The sequence below is a fragment of the Cibotium barometz genome, chromosome 37, assembly GCF_041138505.1.
Source record: "Cibotium barometz isolate CiBa-2024 chromosome 37, ASM4113850v1, whole genome shotgun sequence".
Lineage (NCBI taxonomy): Eukaryota > Viridiplantae > Streptophyta > Polypodiopsida > Cyatheales > Cibotiaceae > Cibotium > Cibotium barometz.
The window spans coordinates 3,572,379-3,599,364 of NC_141082.1; the positions used below are offsets into that span (position 1 = coordinate 3,572,379).

The 26,986-nt window shown below is 47.1% G+C and overlaps 1 protein-coding gene across 1 annotated transcript in view; it reads left to right on the forward strand.

Annotated features, from left to right (window-relative positions):
• The window catches only part of LOC147616852 (exocyst complex component SEC5C-like), a 147,860-nt gene that overhangs the window by 71,718 nt on the left and 49,156 nt on the right, over window positions 1-26,986 (forward strand). Inside the window, exon 11 of the mRNA XM_086776492.1 lies at window positions 8,720-8,887. Coding sequence (XP_086632618.1) covers window positions 8,720-8,887 — 168 coding nt within the window. The remainder of the gene's footprint in view (window positions 1-8,719; window positions 8,888-26,986) is intronic.

Consider the following 26,986-nt stretch of genomic DNA (forward strand, 5'->3'; position numbering starts at 1 on the left):
GCTCAAGGCAAATCTGTCCTCCCATCCTCTACTGAGGCCTGTCCTCCTCATCTCTATGAAGATCCATCGTATCTCTGGTGCCCAAGTGCCCCCTGCTGGGGGAGCCCGAGCTTGCAGCCGCTTGTTGAAAAAGCAGCTCTTTCCAAGGCTCAGCGCCTGGAAGCAGCCCCCGAACAATAAGCTTCCCCAATAAGGCTCTACTCTGATCAACTGGATCTATAATACCCAAGCCCCCCTGGGCCAGCGGAAGTGTAATAACTGCCCAAGCAACCTTAGCCCGGGCTGGCTGACCATCCCGCCGAGGCCAAAGAAAGTTCGTGATCAGCCTCTGTACCTGGCTGATGCAAGAGCTCGAGAAGATCCAGCAAGACGTGATGTACCACATGGTCGCTAAAAGCACCTGATTTGCCACCACCACCCTCCCAGCCAAGGATAGCCGAGCTGTACTCCAATACAAAAGCTTCTTCCGGATGCTTAGAAGAAGCGGGGCAATCTGCTGCTCAGGTGACAAATCTAGTCCAATCTGGCATCCCAAATACCGCACTGCTGTGCCAGGAGGAATCCATCTAAAACCCGGGTCTGGGCTCCATGCCGGAGTGGGAGCGCTACTGATCCAAAAGGCCACTGTCTTGTGCCAATTGATCAATGCTCCCGAAGCGGCACTGAAGCGACTGCTCTCCCCGCTGAAGATTGGCCTCCTGGCCATGCAAAAATAAACCCGTGTCATCAGCAAACTCAGCATCGAGCAGGTCCTCCCCTCGGACTGGGAGCTAGAGTCCTCTCAAACCAACCTCCTTTGCCGTTAGATACATGCAAATAGCCTCAGCAAAGAAGAGAAAAAGAAACGGGGCGAGAGGACACCCTTGACGGACTGATCTGGTCAACTCAAAACTCGGCCCCCGTCCTCCTGCCATCAGCACCTGGCTACGAGCTGTGGAATATAGAGCCGCCACTCCCCGAATCCAAACTGGCTCAAAGCCCAGGCGAAGCATAGTGCCCTCTAAGAAACCCCAATCGACTCTATCGTATGCCTTCTCAAAATCGAGAAGCATCACGACCAGGTCCTCACCGAGAAATCTAGCTCGGGCGGTCGCTTCCCAGAAGGTTAAAATGTTGTCAAGGATACTGCGCTCCTTGACGAATCCTGTCTGGGTAGCATGAATCAACTCCCCCAGGAAGGGCTGGATCCTCAAACTCAAGGCCTTTGCTAAGACCTTGTAGACAGTATTGAGGATCGTAATAGGTCTCCAATGCCGAATATCATCTGATACTCCCTCCCCCTTGGGGATAAGAAAGATCAAGCCCTTTGAAAAGCTTTGTGGCATCACCCCAGTGTCCAAAACATACTGAAAGCCCTTGCGGAGGCCTGGCCCCAAAAGGTCCCAATAGCGCATAAAAAAGGCAGGCGTCAATCCGTCCTCCCCAGGGCAACTATGGCGCGGAAGGACCCTCAAGCACTCAACAAGCTCAACCTCTGAAAGAGGCTCTCCCAGAACTGTGCGCATACGATCTGTGACCCTCCTCTTCACATGGGCCCACACAGTCTGTCTGCAAGCATCCCGAGCCTCAGTGGCTGGCTCCGCTGAAAGCAGGTCTCTATAGAACTCAGTGGCAATGGCTCTGATCTCCCCGGGCTCAGTGGCTACCGATCCGTCCTGCCTCCTCAGCTGGCGGACTCCTGCTCGAGCATGGCAGGGTCCAGTAATCTCAAAAAACTCCCCAGTCACTCTATCACCCAGCTGCGTCCACTGGGAGGCCTGGCGACGATAGTAGAACTCATGTCTCTGCTGCTCTGCCTCTGACCTCCTGTCGTGCCTGGCTCAGCTGGGACGCCACCCTTTCACATGTAGGCTGCTGCTCCTGAAGGCGCTGAAGCGAAGCAAGGCTACGTCTCAACCGACGCTCCCGCTTGCGAGTCTGTCCCAGCCGTGTCAAGGCTGCAGCGTGCAAAAAAGAGTTGAGCTCGATGAGTCCCTGGGCACACTGGCCTGCTGCATCCTGGTCTGAGCTCTGGCTGTCATGCCAAATCCTCTCAATGTCCTCAGCGAGACTAGGATCTGTAAGTACCCTCTCTGGGGTCCTCAACTGCAAGCTGGTCTCCCATGTCCTCTCCTCAAGTGTCAAAATAACTGGCGCATGGTCTGAAAAAGAGGTGCTAGCGAGAATGCGGACGGAGCCCCCTCGCTCCCCTAGCCTGTCGCCCACATAGAAGCGATCAATCCGTGATAGATTAGTCCCTCCCTGTCGGCGATCCGACCGAGAGAAACTAAGACTGTCCTGAGAGCGGGAGAAAGCCTCATGCTGCCATGCATCAGTGATCCTCAGTGTCATGCAAAATCGCTCCCACGCTACAAGCTCCGTGACGTGCACTGTAACCTGACTGCCTCCCACCCTATCGGCCGAGTCCTCAAGCATGTCGAAGTCTCCCCCGACACACCAATGTGCGGCCTCTGGCAATGCATCCGTAACCTGGGTCCAGAACTCTGCTCTGGCACTAGCATGGTTGGGCGCATAGACATTGAGCACGCCAAAGAGCTCATCATGCATCCTCAGAATGACTCTACCAGGCACAATGATCCAGCGATCCACAATGGCCTGCCGCCATACATTTGCACTGACCATACATACTCCTCCCTGCCCACGCAAGGGGCCAAACCGTACAGACCAAAAGGTGTTCCATCTACCAGGCATCACCGAACCGTATCTCCAGATCCTGCTCTCACCCAAATGGTGCTCCTGCATCATCAGAATATCAATACTGCCCCCAACCAGGCATCTCTGAAGCTCCTGCCTCAAGCAACCACGATAACGTATATAGTGTGCACCGCCAAGGCCCTGTACATTCCATGAGATGATCCTCATGGATGATCTGCTGAGGTGGAGGCTGTCTCAGCAGTACGGTGGGCCTTCGCAAGCGGCTTGGATGGAGAATAGTCCCCATCCGAGCGGCTACGAATCTGCCCACCCAGTGTGCTGCAAAAATCTCGGATCAGGCGCCAGTGGCTGTCCCCCATGGCGATTGCCTCCCGCTCAGACAGAGCAACCTCGTGTATGCATACATATCTAGGGTTGCGTGATAAGTCTGCCACTATGCGAACCACCAAATGTCGAATCCCGGAGGCATCCACACTCCCGGTATCAACGAAAAAATGAGCCAACTCCCATAGTTGGCCTATCACGTTTGTCACCTCTAGATCGCTCACATGGTGAGAAAACTCAACTGCCTGAGTCTTCAAAATGCTAAGAGCGAGATCCAGAGTCCACTCCCGGTCGCTAGGGCCACAGAGAGGGAATGAGAAGGCCACCGCTGAATCAAGTGCCTCCTCCCCTCGGGCCGGAGGTATCACTACATGAACTCTGATGGGTGCTGGCTCATGGGGGCCCTCCACTCCAAAAAGCCGTGTGAAGGAGTAATCAAAAGCCTCCGAGCGCTGTCTAATGTTGAGACGACTCAGCCGACTGCGGATAGAGGATATCCATGAAGCCCGAATCGGCATGGTAGGTCTCCTCTGCGGTGCTCGAGCAAGGTCGGTGCTCAGTGTCCGCCGGACTGCAGGTGAGCGCCAGGGAACTGCCAGGGCCTCCCGGGGAGATGAGGCGAGAGGGGGGGCAGGAGGGGGTGGAGAAGGAGCCGCTGCCAAAATCGGAGCGGGAACGGGAGGAGGCGAAGGTGGAAGCGAGGCGGGAGGGGGGGGGGTGGGGGCGAAGGAGGGGTGCTGGCATCTCCTGGTCCTCAGTCGGCGCTAGGGTCTCCTCTTGGAGGGGAGCAAAGCTGTTCCTCACGGGAACCCAGTGATGTTGAGACTGTGGCTGCTGCTGCATCGGTCTCTGGGTGTGCTGCTGTGGCTGTCTCCCTCGACGGCACCCCTGTCCAGGCTGCCACTCCGAGGTCTCTGTGGGCTGAGCAGGTGTCCCGGAGGTTGCCTGCCGAGCCGCATCTGTGGGCGGGCCATCGGGGGCCTGCTGCTGCGGTGAAGGTCGGGGTCTCCTGCGAGGGCAGGCCTTGGCCATGTGGCCGACCTGCCTGCAGATAAAGCACTGGTTCCCCGAAAACTCCACTCTCTGATCATTCCATCCCCCCCCTATCCTAGGTAGCTGAATGACCTTCGGAAGGGAGGAGATGTTAGGAACCAAAAACCTATAGCCTCTCTATGCTCTTGCACGTAGCCTCCTCCCAAGGATCACCTGATACACATGCATAAGCAAGATTAGAGAAACCAAATAAAAAGGGTGTAGGCAAGCTCATGACCCAACCGTAGGTTCGTGTCCGCAACGACGAGGGGCTAATGTTCCACTCCCACAAGTCCATGCTTGTTTGCCTTGGCGTCCCATACCACTGGTGCACAGGGGCCCTCGGCAAGACTACGTGTGATCCACCATGTCCCCATGAGTGACAAGAGTAAGGGGTCCAAGTCCATACCACAATGAATCAATAATAACCCAAGACTCACTTATATAGTGCTTATTACTGCTATAAATAACAATCGAGTCATAAATAGCCAATAACCATGGTTTAATTAAATGTGAACCTTAGCCACCCAAATCCGCGTGCTTTTCCTAATCCCAAGGCTCACCTAAGTGTGTTGGATTGGACCCGAACCCCAAGGGTAACTGCTAGGTACATTACATTCCTCCTTATTTAGGACATTTCCACTCTTGGAAATAAATGAAGGAGATTTGTTACATGCATTGAAGTTAATTATGGTGAACAAGAGTTATGACTACCCAATGTTACGACGAGGAAGACCATGCGTCGGCTGAGAATCCACCAATCCAAGGGCGCTATAGAAGACTCTGTTGGGCCACTTATGCAAGTCCAGGATAGCTGTAGGACTGCATGTATGCTGGCTGAATGCTGAAGAGGGGCTTCAAGCTTTTCCTGGACACGGTGAAGATTGAATTCTGCTTTGATACTTAATTAATGCTTGTTGATCTATGGTGAATATCAAACGATTGCTTCTATATGAATATGTGCTACTGGTTGGTAGGCTACATGCTCTCAGCTTGTTTTAATTGGACAAAATAATACTGGAACACAACATTTAATGATGCGCTAAACATCACCTCTTGTTGTTTAATGCTGGTTGTGTAAGCCCAACGGAGCGTGTAGTGATAGATGCAACCACGTATACGAGAGATAGAGAAAGAGAAGGGGGGGAGAGAGAGAGATAGGAACTGAGGATTTACATGGTACACCACACTGAGCGGGGAACAGGCCCTGCCCCCTCTTCAAGAATTTATTTCAAGAACAATCCACGGGCTTTTCCAAGCCAGGACCAATACAACAAATGAATACAATATGAAACAAAGGTGTCGATGTCGAGATCAGGCCGGGGTCGATGTCGAGGCACAAGATAATTGATGCCGAGCTCACCATGAGGATGACCCACAAGAGGCTTACACCAGGCTAGTACCAAAATCCAAAGAATCCAACTGATGTTCTCAAGTATCCGCAAAAGGCTTCTTCTTCCCAATCCACTCCTTTCACTACCAGAGGTGGGGGTTCTTCAAACGGAAGCTACCAACAGGTGACAGAAAAGTCCAATAAATAGGAGGCAAAAACTCTGGTTTTGGAGCGGCGGAGATGCCGGCGGCAGGCGGCTCTGGGGTGGCGGCGACGGAGGCTCTGGGTGGCAGCAGTGGCTTTGGGCGGTGACAAAATGCCGGCTGAAGGGGGGGTTGTTGGGCTGAGTGCCGGTGGTAGTCTTCCAAGGTGGCTATGGAAGTAACACAAGAAGGTTGATGATGTTCTTGTTTTTCCCAAGGAGTTCTCCAAGAATTCTTCAATGCTCCACCAAGAGAGTGCTTGGTTCTTTAAATACTTGAGGGGAGGCACTCCACTCTCTGATCAATCCATCCCCCCCCTATCCTAGGTAGCTGAATGACCTTAGGAAGGGAGGAGATGTTAGACACCAAAACTTTGACCGAAGGTAGCCCAGCTGCTCTGGCCACCACTGAAGCTGCTGTGGGGCCAGTCTCTAGTACCGAGCCTACCAATGCTCCTAGCCTAGAGAGGAGCGGAAGATACTCCCGGCAGAGTCCAGGGAAGCAAACTGTAAGAAAAAAGGCGCTCTCCCTGCTAAGCCGCTGCTGGGTCAAAGCCATGCTGCCAAGGTCTGAAGAGAGCCCGAGCACCCCTGATGTCAAGGGGACTCATGGCAAGGACCTTGGCCACGCTCTGGGCGGTCTCGAACTCGATCTGGTAATGTCCACGGCCCAGTAGCTGTACGTCCAGGATCTTGCCCACATCTGCAAGAAGGCGGGCCTGGAGAAGATCCGGGATCTCCCCTCTGCTGGGGCGAGTGCCGACTATATGGCAGATGGTGGAATGAGCCTGGAGGCGTTTCACCTCTGCGGTGAGGCTCGCTTCCTCTTCTGGCGAAAGAGAAAGCCTGATGGGGGTGTCCTTAGGGGCGGGCGAGGGGGCTGCGGATGAGTCCCTTTGAGGCGGGGCGGGAGGAGCCTCCATCAGAGTCTGAAGCTATGGCGAAGGCGAGGCGAAAGCGGAAATCTTGCAAGAACCGAGCTGCACACAGAGAGGCGGAAGACGAAGGCCGGAGAAAAAGGAAAAAGGAAAACCCCCCCCCCCCCCCCCCCCCAGGGGGCGGAAGTCCGCAAAAAGGAGGGGGGGGGGGGGGGTGAAGCGGCTAAGGAGAAACCCTGGGGGGGGGGGGGGGGGGGGGGGGGGGGGGGGGGGCGGGGCGCAAGAGGGGAGGGGTGGAGAAAGAGCTGGCGGAGGGGGGGGGGGGGGGGGGGGGGGGGGGGGGGGCGGGGCGTTGCAGAGTGAAGGTGGGCGCGAAAGAGGGGAGGGGGGCGAAGGCGAGGAGGGGCGGCGGGCAATGCAGCGAGGGAGGGGGGCGCAGCAGCGAAGGCAGGCGGGGGGGGGGGGGGGGGGGGGGGGGGGGGGGGGGGGGGGGGCAAACGGAGGGGCGGCGGGCAGTGCAGCGAGGGAGGGGGGCGCAGCAGCGAAGGCAGGCGGGGGGGGCAAGGGGAGGCGCGAGGAAAGAGCAGGCAGGTAGGCGGGGGCGCAGGTGTGCAGGTAGCGCAAGCAGGGAGGGGGGCGGGAGCTTCAGGGAGCGTTGGTTGGGATCCCACTTCGCATTGATGCTTTCTAGTCTAGTGTTCCCCAAACACATAAGTTAACCTTTGTAATTAACATCAGGTGAATGTATGCTCGTGTGTGTGTGTGTGTGTGTGTGTGTGGGAGCATATATTGATAGCAAGGTCTACACCCACTATTAGGCATTGATGACGTTAGTGGGGATGTCATAGTATCCACGCCTAAAAAGGACAGCTGCTCCTCTTGAACCTTACTCCTCCTGAGAGAGAGAGAGAGAGAGAGAGTTCTATTAAAGTCTACAAAGGACCAAAGAGTAAGAGAGCGAAAGTGTTACTGTGTGTCCATGAAGTGGCAAAATCATGAAAAAAAAAACATGATTTAACAACCAGAACTGAGAGAAGAAACAACAGTCCTAGAAGTGCCACTGGTACAATGGTACAATGTGAGGTGATCCAGGTGAGTCCTGGACATCTATGACTGTATAGAGGCTATCCACATCCACTACCTGTGGAGGAGCACTCCTGTATCTCTAGAGGATCTCTCGGATCTGGAGCTGTGGGGTGGAGCATCTCACCGGATCAACGGGTCTCGGCTGTCTAGCTCGCTGCACCTGAATCGTTCTCTCTAGGGAGTCACCTTTTTAGGCGGGTTGGCACATGTGCTATTAGTTTGTGCTGCCTAGTCTGCCGAGTAGGGGCATCCATGTCAGTGCTATCTCGTGGTCGTCGTCGAGGGTCTCCATCCAGGGTCGGATGAAAAAAACTTGTGATAGTGCGCTGTGAGGTATCTGGGGTCTGCCTCTGTGCCTCTCTGCAATCAACAAGCAGACTATCAAGAGGCACTTTCGGATGCCTCACATTGTGGTGAACTGGGCTGTGATGGTGGATAGTGCAGCAGTAAGATCAAGAGTGGAGAGTTGGGGTTCGAGATGACCTTGCTAAACATTTTCTAGGTCATGGTGAAAGTGGATCTTTGTGTAGGCAGAAATGGGTTTACGAGGGGGCGGTGTGGGAAAGATGCCTGAGATTGCAAAAGACAAGTGTGATCTGCAATCATGGGTGGGCGAAGGACGGAGAAGTAGAGTATGTGTCCAGTTAAGGTCAGAGAGCCCATCAAATAGTCAACTGTACTAGTAGTGCCCCCTTTATGGGGAAAGCTTGTGAGACCTTTTAACGTGGGCCAACTGCTTATGCTGCTATTTATCATGAGCCCATGTGCGGCGCCCATCTCCAAGAAAGACCTACCATTGGAAGGTAGTATTATCGGAGTCTTGTCATTTCCTCTGAATGCCCATGTCCCCAGGATCCAAGTCATGCAAGACGATGAGATTCCTGTCACAGTCAAACAACCTGACCTGATTTCTCCAAGTCAGTGCATTGAAGTCCCAAAGGAGGATGTCCCTCAACCTGGAAAACTCTGTAATATCAGTATATAGTGCCAAGTATGGTGACTGCCCATCCACGAGAGAGAGAGAGAGAGAGAGAGAGAGAGAGAGAGAGAGAGAGAGTTATCAAAATAATAATTGAATAAAAATCTTTTTCAGGCTAGTGTAGTGTGAAAGTAGTACAATCAATGTGGGAGGTGGCATGTAAGAATGAAAGGAAATTAGACTTACTGATTCAAACTAAAGTGAAATTCAATTTGCCTTTGTAATTTCAGGTGTCTCAAGGAGGCTTAACAAATGGTACTGAAACGCAAAACAATTATAAGGCTGTTTCTGGACAGCAAGTATCTGTTGATGGTGGAACTGATGCAAACTTTTATGGGCATTCATTGAATGAGGTTGTTCCAATGGTTATAGATATATTGAGAATATTCGAAAGCAAAGTAAGTAGTGTTTGGTCTTTCAAAACACTTTCATGGAACTTTGTTTTGATAAACTTCATAGCTTGAATTGAGGAGATGTAAATCAAAGCATATCTTTGAATGAGGCTGCATATAGCCAATGGGTATGATCCCAGCGGTGTGGGCTTGTGACTTGAAGAGGGGAGGTCCTGGGTTCGAATTTACACAGGCTGCTGTCGGTATTGTGGCTGTGTAACGCCTTTACGCGATCCTAGCGGCCTCCGAGTGGGTACCAAATCGAGACAACATAGGGCGAAAGGGAAAAAAGTTATAACTGAGGCTCCGTATGGTTTGAACTTTGAATCCACTATCCATAGAGCTATTTTTCTTTTATTGGCTGTATAAGTCCTTCCGGCAGTAAGACCAAGCCGCCTTCGGTCGGGTACCAAATTGAGACAAACAAAAAATAAAAACAAGGTCTCATATAGTTTGGATCTGCCATCCATGATTTTTTTTTTTCATTGCAATTTTATTTCAAGTGCCATGCTTCACAAACGATATCAGGCTCCTTTAAATTTTGAGTTAAAATTCAATAATTTCAAGAAGACTTTTTAAACCTTAAACAATTATTCTTAGAAAACCAAATATATAGGCTCAAAAATTTTCGCAAAGGAAGAAAACTAGAAATATACTTTATCCTTTACAGTTTGTGAACACTCTTTAAAAAGATTCTCTCTCTCTCTCTCTCTCTCTCACACACACACACACACACACACACACACACACACATCATGTAGTGGAAAATAAAATAGAAACAAAACAAAGCTATGTCACCGGGGTGATACAAAACTGTTCCATATTCCTGGTATTCCATGATGAGATTTCCATGGACAGTTTTGTATCACCCCAGTGAGAGCTTTGTTTTGTTTCTGTTTTATTTTCCGTTCCATGATCAATGCCATGGACATTATTGTATCACTTTGGTCTCATAGGCCCATTGGATCTTTATTGGATGTTCTCTCTCTCTCTCTCTCTCTCTCTCATCCTTATACATAATTTGATATCCTCACAATAAGAAAGTGATTCTTACAAAATCTCATACAAACGACTTCTTGTACAGGCCTTGGGAAACCTAACAAATATTTCAAAAATCAATGGCTCACTCTCCTAAAAATAGAAAAGCACATCCCCACAATAGCTTTGTATATTTTGTTAGACTTGAATTAGATCACGTGCAGAAAGGAAGAAAGATTCCAATAATGTCCACAAAAGATCCCAGGGTCTATGAGGTCAAAGGATCTCCATTTGATCCATGAGTAAAATGTATGTCAACAACATAAAAAAAGGAACTAATTGATACTGAGCGGGCGTCTACACTATCCCTGCGTGTCCAATGGAATGGCATTAAAAGACCTCATGTAATACCAGAAATCATACGTCGGCAATGACAGATGTCGTCCTCCTCGATGACATCATACATAGAGGTAGTGTCAATGGCACGGGGAGGTGTGGCATCGTGGCGCTCAAGTGTCTCCCTAATCTGGAGTTGACGAGAGGAAGGACAGGATCTCGAGGCGGGGCCATCTCTGAAGGTACTGTGCACGGTCCGTCGTGACTATGAGTAGTTGGCAGGTCTTGGTGGCGCTCTATGGTGCCTCATCTTGCATCTTGTTGTGTCCTCTGATGTTGTGTTGGCTGAGAAATAATTTTTCAGGTAGCAGTCACGTGGGGGGCCTAGAGAAATCTGTGATGGATGACTGTAGTGTGTCCCATAGCTTGGCCTGCTGGTGCAGTAGTGTGTCTCTGATGTTGCATGGGCTGAGTAGTAATTTTTCATTCATGTGGGGAATCTGTGATGGATAACTCTGTACTGTCCTGTAGCTTGGCCTGCTGCCACAGTAGTGTGTCTCTGTCATGAGCTCCAGTAGGTATAAACCAAGACGTTTCTAATATCTGTAATGCATCACTCTGACAAATGCCAAAACCCCTCTTTGAAAGACAATGGAGGCATTCCCTTAAGCTGAATGTGGGATATGTACGTCTGGTCTTTGTGAAGCTGGGTCATATCCAGGCAGATGATGCGTTTGATCTGCTGCTGTAAGAGATCAAGCAAAGGGGGAGGGGGGGGGTTGGAGTCCACACTATAGTCAAAACGAGGGAGACGGTCCAGACTCCATCTGAATACTATGTGACTCAAGCCAACTGGTAGTGCTTGCATACGAACAGCTACTATGACCCTCATGTGCCAACTGCCTAGCTAGCTGTGGGAGGCGATTTCCATGTAGTAACGTGTGAACATGCTGCAGATTTGTGATAGTCTAGAACATGACATCGATAGCCAGAGGGGCTGATCTGAACCCTGCCAGAGTGGCACCGAGAGCTTATTCCCGATCAGATGTGAGAAAGAAAGAATGTCATATTTACGTCTTACAAAAGGCCCGATGGGTCCATGAGACAAAAGATGATTACATGTATAAAAAATCCATTCTCCTTTAATCATCCATTCCCAAAGAGAACATCATAAAAATCCATTCTCCTTTAATCATCCATTCCCAAATCTGGCCCCTATAAAGCACCCCGGTACATTGCTGCCGGGCGAGCCAAAGTATGAAATAATCAACATTCGGTATGTATGGGAATGGAAGTGTTGCCTCTCCATTCGGGCAAGGACTGCATACCCTGTCACTAGGTGTGATTGGATGTTGGGTCGCATAGTAAAGATTGGGCCAGAAATTTGATTCCAAAAGTATACATCTGACATGACCACCTCATTTACATCCCCTTTGTACGTGCAAGTGCTTGTGAGACAGCTGGTAAGAAGCATTAAAAATCATAATCTTGGTTATCCCAAGATTCACTATGAGGTTCTCTTATGTCAAAATGCTTGCAATGAATCCAGATATCGCTCCAACCCCTCGGCTGAGTCGGAAATGAGGACTATGTCATATGCATATAGGAGGATGGGTATCATTATTCATAGTCTGTGCCATTAAGCATAGTCACATGAAAACCCGTTTTGTTATCTTTTTCACGTCCTCTCATTCAGGACCCTATTGGCAGCACATGGCTACTGATTGGTTGAGATCTCCGCCTTACTTGGTGTGAAATCTCCATTTTGTAAAATTTTTTCATACTTAATAGAAGTCTCCTTTCTGAAAAAAAAAAACCGTTTTGTCCCTACAAAACACAACAAACGAAACGTTTCGAAATGAAAGAAAACACTTTGGACCGTACCACTTTCCCAAATTTGATATTAAAAAAGAAGCCTTTTCTTCTCCTCTTCTTTCTCTTCCCCTTCACTTTCTTCTCCTCTCCATCTCAATTTTATTTAAAAACCTATAAAGACATAACAATGAAATAGACAACAAGTTTCTTGCTCTTGAATGTTGTAAGCTATGAGCGGCTACAGCGAGAGAAAGAGTTAAGAGAGAGGAGACAATGCTCTAGAGAGAGAGTGTACTACACAACTCAATGATGTGACTCATATGCTTTTGATTCAATGAAGTACATGTACCTTTATAGGTTACAAAGCTTGCCTCAATGATGACATTGCTTATGTCATAACACATAAATATCTAGATATCCTCTTAACAGTCTAAGAGGTGGCTCACACCCAAGCATACTACCTCACTCATAAGAGTGGGTTCACTTAGGTAAGACCATGATTCCCAACAAATACCGATGTTGAGAAAAGTGGTGCTAAAGCGTAGCGCTAGGAGATTTCCACAAAATGGATAGACCGGAGGCCCTCCATCACCTCAAGGTTTTTGGGTCTGGATGGCTAGACCAATTTGTGGAAACCTCTAGTTAGGGTGTATTGGCGTGACCTCCTTGGACTCTTGAGAAACGTGGTGCCAAAGCGTAGTACTAGGAGATTTTCACAAAATGGATGGACCGGAGGTCCTCTATCACCTTAAGGTTTTGGGGTTTGGATGGCTAGACTAATTTGTGGAAACCTCTAGCTAAGCGCGCATTGGCGTGCACAACTGTAATGGGTGACCTTTTGAGACTTGGCCCCCCATCCAATTTCCAACACTTGTGACTATGTGTAACAGTCCTCAAATTTGACTTCTTGGTCAATTTCACCTAATTTCACACTTAATTGATTAAATTTCTTACAAGTATTCCACTAGCTCTTCTATTCCTCACTTTTATCCCATTTCGAATCCGAATTTCATACTTTCCACCTCAATGGTCAAAACGTTTGCCCAAATTTAACTACCTGGTCAATCACACCTAATTTTACATCCATTTGTTGAAATTTCCTATTAGCGTTCTAGTAGCTCTTTAATTTATCACTTTCTTCTGATTTATAAATTCCAATTTCATACTTTAGCCTTGATTACATCTAATTTGACACCCAATTGTTGAGGTTTCCTATAATTTCTTCAATTTCTCACTTTCCCTCAATGTATGAATTTCATTTTCTTACTTTCAACCTCAAACGCATCTAATTTCACACCCATTTAAAATTTTTTTCTATGTTTTTCTTAAATTTTCACTTTTCTTTATTAAGTGTCATGTTGAAACCTCTCCGTTTCGTCCATAGAGATAAAACGAAATGAAATGCATCAAAATCACAAAACGACGAAAGGTTGGTGCAGCTTCCCCAAGGAGGGCCAACAACACTGCCTTTCGGATTGCTACAAGGTCCAGCAGGTATGGCAACACATTCTCTGACTCTTCATATTTGATCCGAGCGCCGCTTGCACAGTCACGTGGGGTACAATTGCTTGTATAGGAGAAGTAGGCAAGGCCCTATTTTATGTGAGGATGATCGGAGCGCGGTAGTCCTGGTTTTCACCCTTCTCCGCATTTTTGTAATTACAGTGGCCACTGCTCGAGCTCGGCCGTGGGAGCCCAAGACAGGCACCAGCCAGCAATGGGAGCTCATCAACAGCTAAGCAGCTTGGCACATATGGCATGAGCAAGAGCGTTCATGGAGTGGCTAACCACCTATGGAGACCATCCGAGCCATATGGGTGGATGTCATTCACACCGTGAGAGGTGGCTTTGAGCAATTGACCAATGAGTCAAAGTGCATTTAGCAAAGGTGAGAGGCATTCCTTCGCGCCACTTTGGAAGGCTTTTTCTTTAAGTAATGATAGGATCTTCACTTGGGGATAAAAAATAAAGGTTGAAAACGCCATAGAGATACTCCTCCACCTCCTCGTAGAGATACTTCTCCACCTCCTCGTAGGGATTTCTAAAGGGTGTAGCAAACGAGCTTGTCTCAACCTTTTAGCTTTGTAGATTCAACATTGCTAGCGATGGTGAACATAATCTGTCACAAGAAAGAGGGGGGGGAGGAGGGGGGGGCGGGGGGAACGGAACAATAAAAAACCAACACTTCAAATACCAGACACAGAGCATGAAGACACATCGGAAGAACCATAAACAATATAATAACACCGCACTGAGCCGGAACGGCCGACCCGATAGGAACTTGTTTATTCAGATAGAAGCTTTTACAATAAACCAAGGTGCGGGTGCATACAACACCATATTTTCCACAAAGCATCAGCACAACTCTTGCCCGGATATCTATCCAGTGCCAAGATATAAACATTGTACCAAAAGCCATCCAAAAACTGTCTCAAAACAGTCGCATGAGTCAGCTCACAAACAGTCCATAAATTAGCCCGGTATGGAGCCAAAAACAGCCCCAAAACTGAGCCTCAAATCAGCCACAAAAGAGCTCGCAAAACTGTCCCAGATTCCTCCAAAACAGTCCCAAATCTGCCCAGAAACAGCGCCAAAAACAGCCCACGGTGGTTTACACACATGGGAGCTGGGAAAGCCAGTACGGCTGTACGGATAGCCTTCTGATGGCAGCTGTAAATCGGTGGCTGTAATCTCTCGTTGGTCAATGAAGAGAGAAGAGACAGTATTCTGCAGCACTTTTCGGCCTCCACAAGGGAGAGAAAGAAAACTGTACCCTATACGGTCAGTGCAAAAGAGAGAAAGAGAGTTGTACGGCCAGCATTGAGAGATGGGAGAGAGAAAACTCCAGTCGGCTAGATAAAATGAGCCCCCAATACTTGCTTTATTAGAGTCGAGTAGCTGTATATGCAGCACTTTTGCCCTTTTGGCGAGAATAGCTGAGCTTGCCCAGAAATATCAATTTTTAAGCTTTTCTTTTCTTGTACTCCAGGTTTTAGCCCAAAAATATCAACTTTATATTTTTCCCAAGCTTGTTGGCCAAGTTTTGAAGTAGGTGCCTCCCTTTGTCCACCTGTAGAGGACCAAAATATCAGATATCGAGTCCTTTATTAATGATGTGTGAAAACACCGACTTATAAACATTACAAGTCACTTTGATGAATAAAATCTCATGCTGTGTGGCCATCTTTCAAGCCAAACTTTGCGGATAGATGCTTCAACTTTCTTATGTAGAAAATCCCCGTTCACTCCTTGGTTCCGCTCAGTGTGTGAAACATTGGTCAAGACTGGTGAAGGGACCAAATGGTGACATCCCCTCTGTCTTATAAAGCAGTTGTCCACATCTGTATAAGCCCAATACCACTGAGATATCCTTCAATAATAGCAGACGTACTGCCAATCCGTAATATTTCATAGTTCTGGTATTAAATCCATAAATCCAGATCCACGATCCGAAGTTAGATACAGGCATTGTTTTCAAAAAAGAAACTTTATCCATATCCTGAGTCAACAACTCTGAGAACAGCCAGACACGGGCACAAGAGCCAACCGTGTCCCAAATATCGATAAATCCATAAGCCAGATAATAAGTAGACACAGGCACAAGAGCCAACTGTGTCCCAAATATCCATAAATCCATAAGTACCTTTAAGTACTTGCAAAAGAAGAGTAAGCAAAATACATAGCCACAAAACATCTTGCCATGCCATTGGACTGCATAAGGGCACCACACCTATGATCCATATGCATGCCCAAGCCATATGGCTCACCAGGGCAACAACCCTTCCATGAAACCATACATGCTTGCTAGGGTTCCCGGCATCACTTACCAGGGCAACTACCCGTCCATGAGTTCATGCGACACTCACTAGGGTTACCACCCTTCCATGAGTTCACAGAATTCACTCACCAGGAATACCACCCTTCCATGAATGAATCCATTCACAGTTGGCGCAGACATAGTCCCATGCCAACGAGATGTAGATCACATGACCTTTGGGCCTAGACATAAGTCTCTTGCCAACAAGGCATCATGCCCATTCTACCACATGCATTTTGTGTCGGTACTTAGAACATACACTCTGAAGGAGAGGTGGGCCCAAGTTCACTCTACCACATACACTCCGTGTTGGAACTCCGACCACACACCTTGGAGGAGAGGTGGGCTCAAGTTCGCTCTACCACGTGCACTCCGTGGTGGTGTTCTGATCATAGACTTGGAAGGAGAGCTGGGCTCAAGTGTAGAACATAAGATGAGAATAAGTCACAGGCATAAATATTCTGGTTCTCCATAAACATGTCTGCGACAGATGGTTTTACAGGCATTTCGGCCATCAATAGTTACAGGCATTTCGGCCGATAATAGAAATCCATAGAAAAATCCTCGATCCATGAAATATCCACGAGTTCCCTAAGTCCATTGCATCCCAAATAAAGGGAGCCAAAAACATACTCCATTCAAGCAAAAGGAGTCCAAGAGCTGTATATAAAGCCAAAGATCACTGAGCGAATGATAACCATATAGATGCGCCCAACCATCGTATATGTATAAATCCTTGAGCAAAGATATGCCAAAAACTTTGTCCATAGTCCTTGGACATATCCATAAGAAAAACCATATAAACCAGGCTTTTCAACCATAATGTTTACTTGAAACAGTTCAAGGCAAACAAGCAACACACAATTCTCCTTGTACAGGCATAACAAGGGTTAAGTGTCCAAAACACTTACAAAAAATTGCTAAAAGCATCAACTTTGCAAAAGTACGGCTGTATGGACAGTCTTCTAACGGCGGCTGTAGTACGGAGGCTGTAATCTCTGGTCGGCTAGTGAAGAGAGAAGAGAGAGTATTCTGCAGCACTGTACGGCTTGCACAAGGGGGAGAGAAAATTGTACCCTGTACGGCCAGCGCAGGAGAGAGAAAGAGAGCTGTCCTGCTAGCGTTGAGAGATGGGAGAGAGAAAACTCTAGTCGGCCAGATAAAATCAGCTCCCAATACTTGCGTTAATAGGGTTGAGTAGCTATATTTGCAGCACTTTTCCCCTGTTGCCCAGAATAGCTGAGCTTGCCCAAACATATCAACTTTTTAGCTTTTCTTGGCTTGTACTCCAAGTTTTAGCCCAAAAATATCAACTTTATGCTTTTCCCAAGCTTGTTGGCCAGGTTTTCAAGTAGGCGACTCCTTCTATCCACTTGTAGGATGCCCAAAATATCATACGTCTAGCCTTCATTAATGATGTGTGAAAACAACTACTTATAAACATTATAAGTCACTTTGATGAATAAAATCCCATGCTGTGTGGCCATCTTTGAGGCCAAACTTTGCCGATAGATGCAGCTTTCTTATGTAGAAAATCCCCGTTCACACCTCGGTTCCGCTCAGTGTGTGAAACACTCGTCAAGGCTGGTGAAGGGACCAAATGGTGACATAATGCTCAACAATCCCTTATATCTTTGGCCATAAGAACAACTTTTGCACTAACGCTAAAGTTCTTTGCATTCCAAGTTGTCTCGGACATGGAGCATCATGACACTTGTAGTAGAAACTTTGTTTATGTACTTTTAGGTCCTCAAGAATGCAAACCTTGACTGAAAGGGAACAAAAATTTGCTGTGAATCAATCATTTCACCAATTCTTTACTTTCCTCTACTCTTATGATCATTCCAGCATCGACCTTATCAGATATTTCGGAGTCTACTAGGTGTCTTGTGGTGTTTGAACACTTTAGGTGTGAACACCCTCTTATTAAGAGAACATAAGATAGGGCCTTGGTGCCTATATAAAGCAATATATATGATGGAAGTATTATCAAAATACAATCATTGTTGTGCTGTGCAGTCTCTCTCTATTGTTGGCTATCACATCTCTCTCTCTCTCTCTCTCTCTCAGCACATTGTATCAGATCCACCATGATGTAACTTTTTGGTCTCATAGGTCATTATGGCCTTTTAAGAACGTTAATATAACATTTCATTTCATTTCATTTCTCTCTCTCTCTCTCTCTCTCTCTCTCTCAGCACCATCTCCGTGGCTTGAACCTCCATCTCCATCTGTGTTTGCAGAAGATCTGCTTCCACACTCACATCATTGACCCACCATAGGATGAGCTCTGATCCTGTGGATACCAACATGGTATCTGAGCCACCTTAGCCATGTTGTCCCTGCATTTTTGCTGCCAGCTTCACTGCTGCGTTTTTTCTTAACTGTGCTTTTTCTCATCAGATCTTCCCCCTGTGCATTTTCTCATTTGAGCCAAGTGTTTTCTCATCAGTGCAGGCATCTCTCATCCTACCGGCATTCTTGTGGGCAAGTAGCTGTCAGCCATCATGGGGGAGAGCTGTGTTCCCATTTTCACCAGGCAAGGAGGAGGAGGAGGGCATCACCATCAGCGCCAGGGCATCTAGCACAGCCTGAATGCATCCCATACCAGGGCAGCAGTAACGCACAACAAAGGCAGCCATATCTGCAGTAAAACACACCTACAGCAGCAGATCAAGGCAGCACATAGAGGCAGCGAAAAACGCAGCACAAGAGCACAATGCAAAAACACAAAAATTGGGGGCTACAAGTAAAATTGATCAAATTCCTTTCGGGGTCTTCTAGTTGGTGGTGGTACAAGCTATCCATAGCTTAAGTTTGAAGACAAACTATCAAATGGTTGATGAGAAGCAAGCATATGATTAGTTTTAGTCCTCCTTCACTAATCAGGTGATTAACCCTGATTGCCTTGTGTCATGGCCCTGTGAAAATGGAACAGTACAAGTTTGGGCATGGTGGTTGCAGAGTCAGAATATTTTATGATTCACATGGGGGGTGCCCGGACAGAGTTTAAGATGTGTGGACATCCCTAGGTGTGAAGGGGAAACTAGAAACATTAAACTTTAATGTTTGTTAAAGTTTGCCCCTAGGCCTTAGTGGCCCTAGGGAACTTATTAAAGTTTGGGGCCCTAGGGATTATTTTGGGGAAGAGGGCCACTTTTGGAGTGTTTCTCTCTCTTCACTCTCTCTCTCTTCCCTTTTGGGGAGTCGTGGAGCAAAAGGGACACACAAGCGTGGAAAAGCAAGAGGAAGCTCTAGGCGGCTGCTGAAGACTGGTCTAGTTGCTGTTTTTCTGTGAACTGTGTGTTGAAGAAGGCTGTACAACAGCCGTACAGTACTGTACGACTGCAGGTATTGCTGTGGACAGAGAAGCGCAGGGCTGTGGGACTGATACAGGCGCCTGCAACTGCTGAATACAGGCTGTACAGTGTTGTACGATTGTAAGTACAGCTCTGTACTTTCTGCAGGTACACTGTACGGCCAGTTCTAGGGCAAGTACAGGTGCTGGACAGTACTGTAGTAGACGGCACAGGCAACCAGTAGCATAATCCAGCAGGCGGCTACTTCTGATTCTCTGCAGAAAGACGGTACCGTCAAGTACAGGCAAGTATAATCAAGTACAGTGCTGTTTTCCAGATCTGTATTTTCAAGGACAGCATAAGAGTGAACATCAGGAGGAGGGTACAGGCAAGTACAAGCACATGTGTGAAGCAGGGTTGTGGATACAAGTGCTTGCAAGTACAGATTGGTGCTGTTGCTTCCTCCAGTGCTGTTTCACGAGCTGAACTTGGTAAGCCTTGTTTCTGTTCATCTATTTCTCTTTCTACTGCTTGATGTCTGTTGGCAGATATGAGTTATCTGGCCTCTTGGTCAGGCAGATTGACAAGGGTTGAGAAAAAGTTTGGACAGCACATGTATGTTTGAGCTGAGATGATGTATCATGCACTTGAGTTATGCCAGATGTATGCCCATGGCTGGCCTGCTTAATGATCTTGGCTGATCAGAGGGAGGCACAGTGTGTTATTTGGAGACACAGATTTGTGTGCATAGATCCTCTGTGCTAAGAAGGATTTGTGGGCCGTCAGATTGGACTTACGGGTGTAAACTCTTGGCTGATCTTTGTGTTGTACTCAGCCATTCATATTATTTTAATTGAATAAAGAAATACCGCAAGGGGCGCCAAGTTTTGAAGCCAACAGGTGTAGCTGTGTCACCAGGAGGTGAAACTTTTTGCAGTTGTTTTCTTTATTTACATTTCTTTATAAACATATATTTTTCTTTTCTTTCTCTTTGGTTGCTGTTGTTTTCCCCCGGGATCTCTTGGAAGGGCTTGGGCCATTGCAATGTCAGAATGGGTCAGCCAGTGGGACTTTGGACCAGTGGTTGGCTAAGCCTGAGAACTGCACTGAAAGATGAATGACAGTGTCCAGGACATGGGCACTGAAAGATGAATGACAGTGTCCAGGACATGGCCACTGAATGAGGGTATAGGCCGGTTTACACTAGTAAGTGGCCGCCACCGAAATGTGAATGAGTGGTCAAAGATGGTGAAGAGACCAGAAGGAATGCAGATGACATCATCCCTAAAATCTAGGGAATTGCTATTTTTGGCAGTGTCGGAATTGAAAAGTGTTCGCGTCAGTTTGTGCGGAATGTCAAGGGGACCAAAAGCTGACAAAGGACTGTTGTGAGAATGTGAATCAGTCAGGAGATTTTTAGCCTGGAAGATTGCATGTGGAAAAGGCTTAAAAATGTGCCAAGTGTCAAATATTGGTGCATTTTCCTCATGGAGAAGAGGGAAGCGTGGGAATTTGGGAAGAGGAGGCTCATTTGCAGCCAGCGTGTGGTTTTGTTGCAGGAAAATCAGCATTTGTGGTGCACTCCCTTGCCCTACAACTCATGAATTGAGGGTTGAGCTTGCTCCCCACAGCCTCTCTCTCTCTTTCTCTCTCTTGCAGACTATGGAAATGCTCTCATCAGATAAAATCAGGTACAGTTGTGTGAATTTCATGCTTATATGCAAAGGTTAGTTGCCTCCTTGAACAGGAACAGGTGTAGTTGGTTCCTACACCAAAGCAGGGACGGAAGAGAGTAATAACCTCTTCAATACAATGCTGTTTCAGCACTGTTTAGGTGCTGTTTTTGGGCTGTTATGTTGCCCGGTTGATGCCAAAATGCAGTAGGACTTTGCTAAAGTCCTCCAGGACAGTACAAGGGTTATTTTGGGCTGAAAACAGAGCTGAAAACAGGTCTGTGCAGAAAATTACAGCAAGCTGAATTGTGATGTTTTGGACTCCATTGGGTAGCCTGATGCCTATGGAAGTGAGCCTGTCAGTTGGGACTCATTCTGAGATGTTATGGAACAGTTTTAGTGCAGTTATGCTTGCAAATTTCTCCTAGAATTTGTAAAACTGAGCTGATGCAAGTAGAGTGCTTTGTTGCACTTGTGCTTTGTAATTTCCAACCTTTTAACAATAAAGAAATACCGCAAGGGGCGCCGGACTTCGGGGCCAATGTGTTGTTGAGCGAGGGAGCGAGGATTCTGTGATTGTGTGTCTGAGTAAGTCCAGGTTATTTGTGAATGAATTACCGCTTTATGTGTCCATAGACCGGTTTCATGGTTCCATTGCCGGGATAGGGTCCTCTTTTCTGCAAGAGCCCGGACACGGATTGGATTGGGTGAACAGGAGACACACATAGTGAGGTACAACTGATTACAGGTGAGAAAGAGTGCGGCCTCTTTCTTTGGATACAAGTTCCCTTAAACTTTCAGTTGACAGTATGACAGACAAAGGGAAAGGCAAGCTCCCTGCCGAAGAGAGTTCCTCTTCTACTCGCAGACAGCGTATAGAGGTGACAGGCGCCCAGGTGTCAGGCTCTGCTCGGACGGAGCCAGTAGTACAACCAGCCTTGTTAGAGGAAGAACAGGAACATGAGGATTTGTTTCAGGCACAGCTTCTTAGCATGCTTGGAACTTTTCAGCAGCTAGTTAAGAATCCCAGAATGAAGAAATTTTTGCAGTCAAGGACAGGGGATTCCCAGGCTGAATCATCTCAGCATGCAGTTGAGAGGGCACAGGAACAAATGCCAAGGATGCCACAGCATGTAGAGCAGACACCAGCAGTGGCAGCTGATCCAGTGCAGCATGTTACACAGGCACAGGTACATGCATTTAATGGCCAGGAAAGTAATGTGCAAAGGGTCATGCCGACCATTCCTCCATTCGTTGCTTTCCAGCGTGGCTATTTTGGTGGTGGGTCTGTTTTCCAGGCCATGGCTAGGCCGCCTACAGTTTTGCCAGGACTGATGTCAAGAGGGTCACCAGGAATGATGTCTATGGAAGCTGTGAACCCTCTTTATGCCAATATAGGTGTGCAGCCCGGATTTCAAACTTATTTTAGTCCAGTTTTGGGGCCCGCAGCACCTGTCAGTGTGGCTGAATTTTCTCAACCTAGTGGACAAAGAGCAGTAAGGACTGATGCAGAAAAGGTGCAAAAGGATTACAAAGAAGGAGGTCAAGCAGTAAAGTTTGAGACTTTCAGTGGGATGCAGGACAAATTGAAAGCGCTGACTTTTATTCAGCAGTTTGATGCTGCATACACTGGGGGTAACTTTACAGAGTCTTCTATTGTGCGGAAGGCTGCTACTTTCTTGAAAGGTAATGCATTGCAGTGGTGGACCTCACTGTTGATGCAAGGACAGGCACCTGCTACATGGGTCCAATTCAAGTAGCAGTTCTCTTTTGCATGGCTGACAAACACCTTCGAAGTGGATGTGATGACAGCATGGCACAAACTGGATGCAGCTAATTGTGCAAATCTGGAAGAGTACAATAAGAAGTTTTGGGATGCACTCTTGCCAGTAACTTCTTACAGGACAGTGCCATTGTCAGAGCAAATAGAGAAGTATTGCTGTGGTTTACCCAAAGAAATCAGGGATTATTGCATTAAGACCAATGTTTCTAATATGACTCAGCTCATTGAGAATGCAAACATGGCTAATGCATTGCTACAGGGAGGTTCACGTGGCTTTAAGAGCACAGTGAAGAAGGACCCTCAAGACAAAGGACAGAAGAGGCCACTGTATGGCAAGTCATTTGAAGAGAGAAAGGCATTGATGCAAGCTGGGAAATGTTTCATCTGTGAACAAAAAGGGCATATGGCTGCAAAATGTCCACAACAGCCAGCAAAAGATGCAGAGGATAAACAAGGGCCACCCAAGAAGAAGACAATGCCGAGGGCAGGATTGATACCTGACATGGTCGGTGACCAGCCATGTGATGATGCGACAGAATTGTGCAGAGCATGGGGTAAAATCAGAGATGCTACAGTGCTGATTTTCTTTGACCCTGGTGCTGGAGCCAACTTTATTTCACCAGCATTGGCAGCCAAGTTAGGAATTCGTGCTGAAGAGATGGGACCAGTTGGACAGGCTGATTTGGCATGCCCTGGGCATTTAGTTCCTCTCACTCCCATACTTGGCAAACTTCACATGCATATACAGAGTTATGTCGACACAGAGGAGTTTCTTATCATGCCCTTGGAAGGATGTGATGTCCTATTGGGAATTCCATGGTGTCATAGGAAACATGCAGTGTTGGATGCTTTCAACAGGAAAATCACAATTGTACATAGGGACAAGACTTATGTTCTGGATGTGAAGCTGAAAGGAGAGTCTGTCCCAGTTATTTCTGCTTTTTGAACCTGAATTCTGAATGACCTGTACATTTGTATTATATGTTTGGCAATGTGCAGTTTTGACGTTTGTTGTCAATGACTTAATCAATGAATGAACTTTCAGTGCTTTGAAGTTGTATCTGTTACGCTTCAAATGAATGATTTACATGTTGTGACACTAATAGTACAAGATATATGCTATCGCCTTGTGTTGCATCCGGAAACATGTATTTGAAAGGCTTGAACCTGCGATGGCACAAATGGTAGTGGGGAATTCCTATCATCGCCCCGTGTCATCCGTTGGCAGGAGATACATGCGATGACACTAATCACCTGCGGAGTCTTGTGATCGTCCTGTGTCATCCGTTTGCATGTGGACTTGCAATCGAGGTCGCTTGCTTCTTTCAAGAGGGGGGTATGTCACCAGGAGGTGAAACTTTTTGCAGTTGTTTTCTTTATTTACATTTCTTGATAAACATATATTTTTCTTTTCTTTCTCTTTGGTTGCTATTGTTTTCCCCCCGGGATCTCTTGGAAGGGCTTGGGCCATTGCAATGTCAGAATGGGTCAGCCAGTGGGACTTTGGACCAGTGGTTGGCTAAGCCTGAGAACTGCACTAAAAATGAATGACAGTGTCCAGGACATGGGCACTGAAAGATGAATGACAGTGTCCAGGACATGGCCACTGAATGAGGGTATAGGCCGGTTTACACTAGTAAGTGGCCGCCGCCGAAATGTGAATGAGTGGTCAAAGATGGTGAAGAGACCAGAAGGAATGCAGATGACATCATCCCTAAAATCTAGGGAATTGCTATTTTTGGCAGTGTCGGAATTGAAAAGTGTTCGCGTCAGTTTGTGCGGAATGTCAAGGGGACCAAAAGCTGACAAAGGACTGTTGTGAGAATGTGAATCAGTCAGGAGATTTTTAGCCTGGAAGATTGCATGTGGAAAAGGCTTAAAAATGTGCCAAGTGTCAAATTTTGGTGCATTTTCCTCATGGAGAAGAGGGAAGCGTGGGAATTTGGGAAGAGGAGGCTCATTTGCAGCCATCGTGTGGTTTTGTTGCAGGAAAATCAGCATTTGTGGTGCACTCCCTTGCCCTACAACTCATGAATTGAGGGTTGAGCTTGCTCCCCACAGCCTCTCTCTCTCTTTCTCTCTCTTGCAGACTATGGAAATGCTCTCATCAGATAAAATCAGGTACAGTTGTGTGAATTTCATGCTTATATGCAAAGGTTAGTTGCCTCCTTGAACAGGAACAGGTGTAGTTGGTTCCTACACCAAAGCAGGGACGGAAGAGAGTAATAACCTCTTCAATACAATGCTGTTTCAGCACTGTTTAGGTGCTGTTTTTGGGCTGTTATGTTGCCCGGTTGATGCCAAAATGCAGTAGGACTTTGCTAAAGTCCTCCAGGACAGTACAAGGGTTATTTTGGGCTGAAAACAGAGCTGAAAACAGGTCTGTGCAGAAAATTACAGCAAGCTGAATTGTGATGTTTTGGACTCCATTGGGTAGCCTGATGCCTATGGAAGTGAGCCTGTCAGTTGGGACTCATTCTGAGATGTTATGGAACAGTTTTAGTGCAGTTATGCTGGCAAATTTCTCCCAGAATTTGTAAAACTCAGCTGATGCAAGTAGAGTGCTTTGTTGCACTTGTGCTTTGTAATTTCCAACCTTTTAACAATAAAGAAATACCGCAAGGGGCGCTGGACTTCGGGGCCAATGTGTTGTTGAGCGAGGGAGCGAGGATTCTGTGATTGTGTGTCTGAGTAAGTCCAGGTTATTTGTGAATGAATTACCGCTTTGTGTGTCCATAGACCGGTTTCACGCTGTGTTTTCAGATTTGGGCACTCTAGCTCCAATCTGCTTTGTTTTCACATCTAGACTACAAGTGGATGGGTGATTGCTAATCTACCGCACTCTGGTTTTCTATTAGAGGCCGGTTTCAAGGTTCCGTCCCCGGGACCAATCATCAACTTTCTGAAGGGGGTGAGCTCGTGGTTGCTTTGAAGAAAGCCATCGCTGAAAATTCAGCAAACATGTCTGATACAGAGGATGAGTACTTCTATCATGAAGAAGAAGAGCAAGAGACTTCTCCTGAAAGAGATGTATCTGAGGATATTTTTGCAGGAGAACAGGCTGCAGATGTTGAGCCTTATGAGGATGTAACACAGCCAGAAGATGTGCATGGTAAAGAGGATGATGATGCTCGGTTCAAAGATCGCTTGGCTAGTGTTATGGATACTTTTATGCAGCTCACACAGAGTGAGAGATTTGCTGAATTTATGAGATCTCGCACAGAGCCCCGCACAGAGCCCCAGAAAAAGAACAAGAAGGTTCGTTCGAAGAATCTCCCTCAGGGTCATAGTGGTGCCATCCCACAGGAACCATCTTTTGGTCAGCTTCCGAATATGCAGCATGCTTATGGAGCAAACTCTCAGAGTTCCTTCTATGGACAGCCACCTATTCCTCAGCAGAATATGCATCCAGGTTATTTTGGTGGTGGCTCGGTGTTCCAATCCATGACTGGGGGTTATCCTCAGGGAGGCATGGGTATGTATGGGCCTTTTGGAGCCAATTTTCAGCCTGGCATGCAAGGGAATATGTATGGTGGTATGCAGTCCGGTATGCAAGGAAATATGTTTGGAGGCATGCAACCTGGGATGCAAGGCAATATGTTTGGTAGTATGCAGCCAGGTATGCATAATGGAATGTTTGGAAACATGGCTGGAATGTATGGTATGCCTGGTGTGGGAATGGGAAATGTTGACCCAATGATGGGTATGAATGTTGGGGGCAGCAATCTTACGAAACCACTTCCATATGATAATCTAACGCCTATGGGAAAGGCGAAGGATTACAAGGAAGGGGGAGCTGCAGTGAAGTTTGACACTTTCAGTGGGGCCAAGGATAAATTGAAAGCACTTACCTTTTTACAGCAGTTTGATGCTGCTTTTTCTGGTGGGAATTACACAGAGTCCTCTAAGGTGAGGAAAGCTGCCACTTTTCTCAAGGGCAATGCTTTGCAGTGGTGGTCTACTCTTCTTTTGCAGGGCATAGCACCCACTACATGGGTCCAATTTAAACAGGTTTTCTCTTCCGTATGGCTCACATCTACATTTGAGGTGGATGTTATGACAGCATGGCACAAGCTGGATGCTTCAAAGTGTGACAGTTTGGAGGATTATAACAAGAAGTTTTGGGAAGCTCTACTCCCAGTGACTTCTTATCGTGCCGTGCCATTATCTGAGCAGGTTGAGAAATATTGTTGTGGGCTGCCCAAAGAGGTACGAGATTATTGTATAAAGACAAGAGTAACGAACATGTCACAGATGATTGAAAATGCTATGACAGCTAATGCGTTACTCACAGGTGGTTCATCTGGGTTTAAAGGCAGTAAGAAATTGAGCAAGAAAGCTGAAAAATTTGGGCATGCTTCTCGTGATGCTAAAGGGTCTTCAGAGACAAAGTATAAGAAGTTG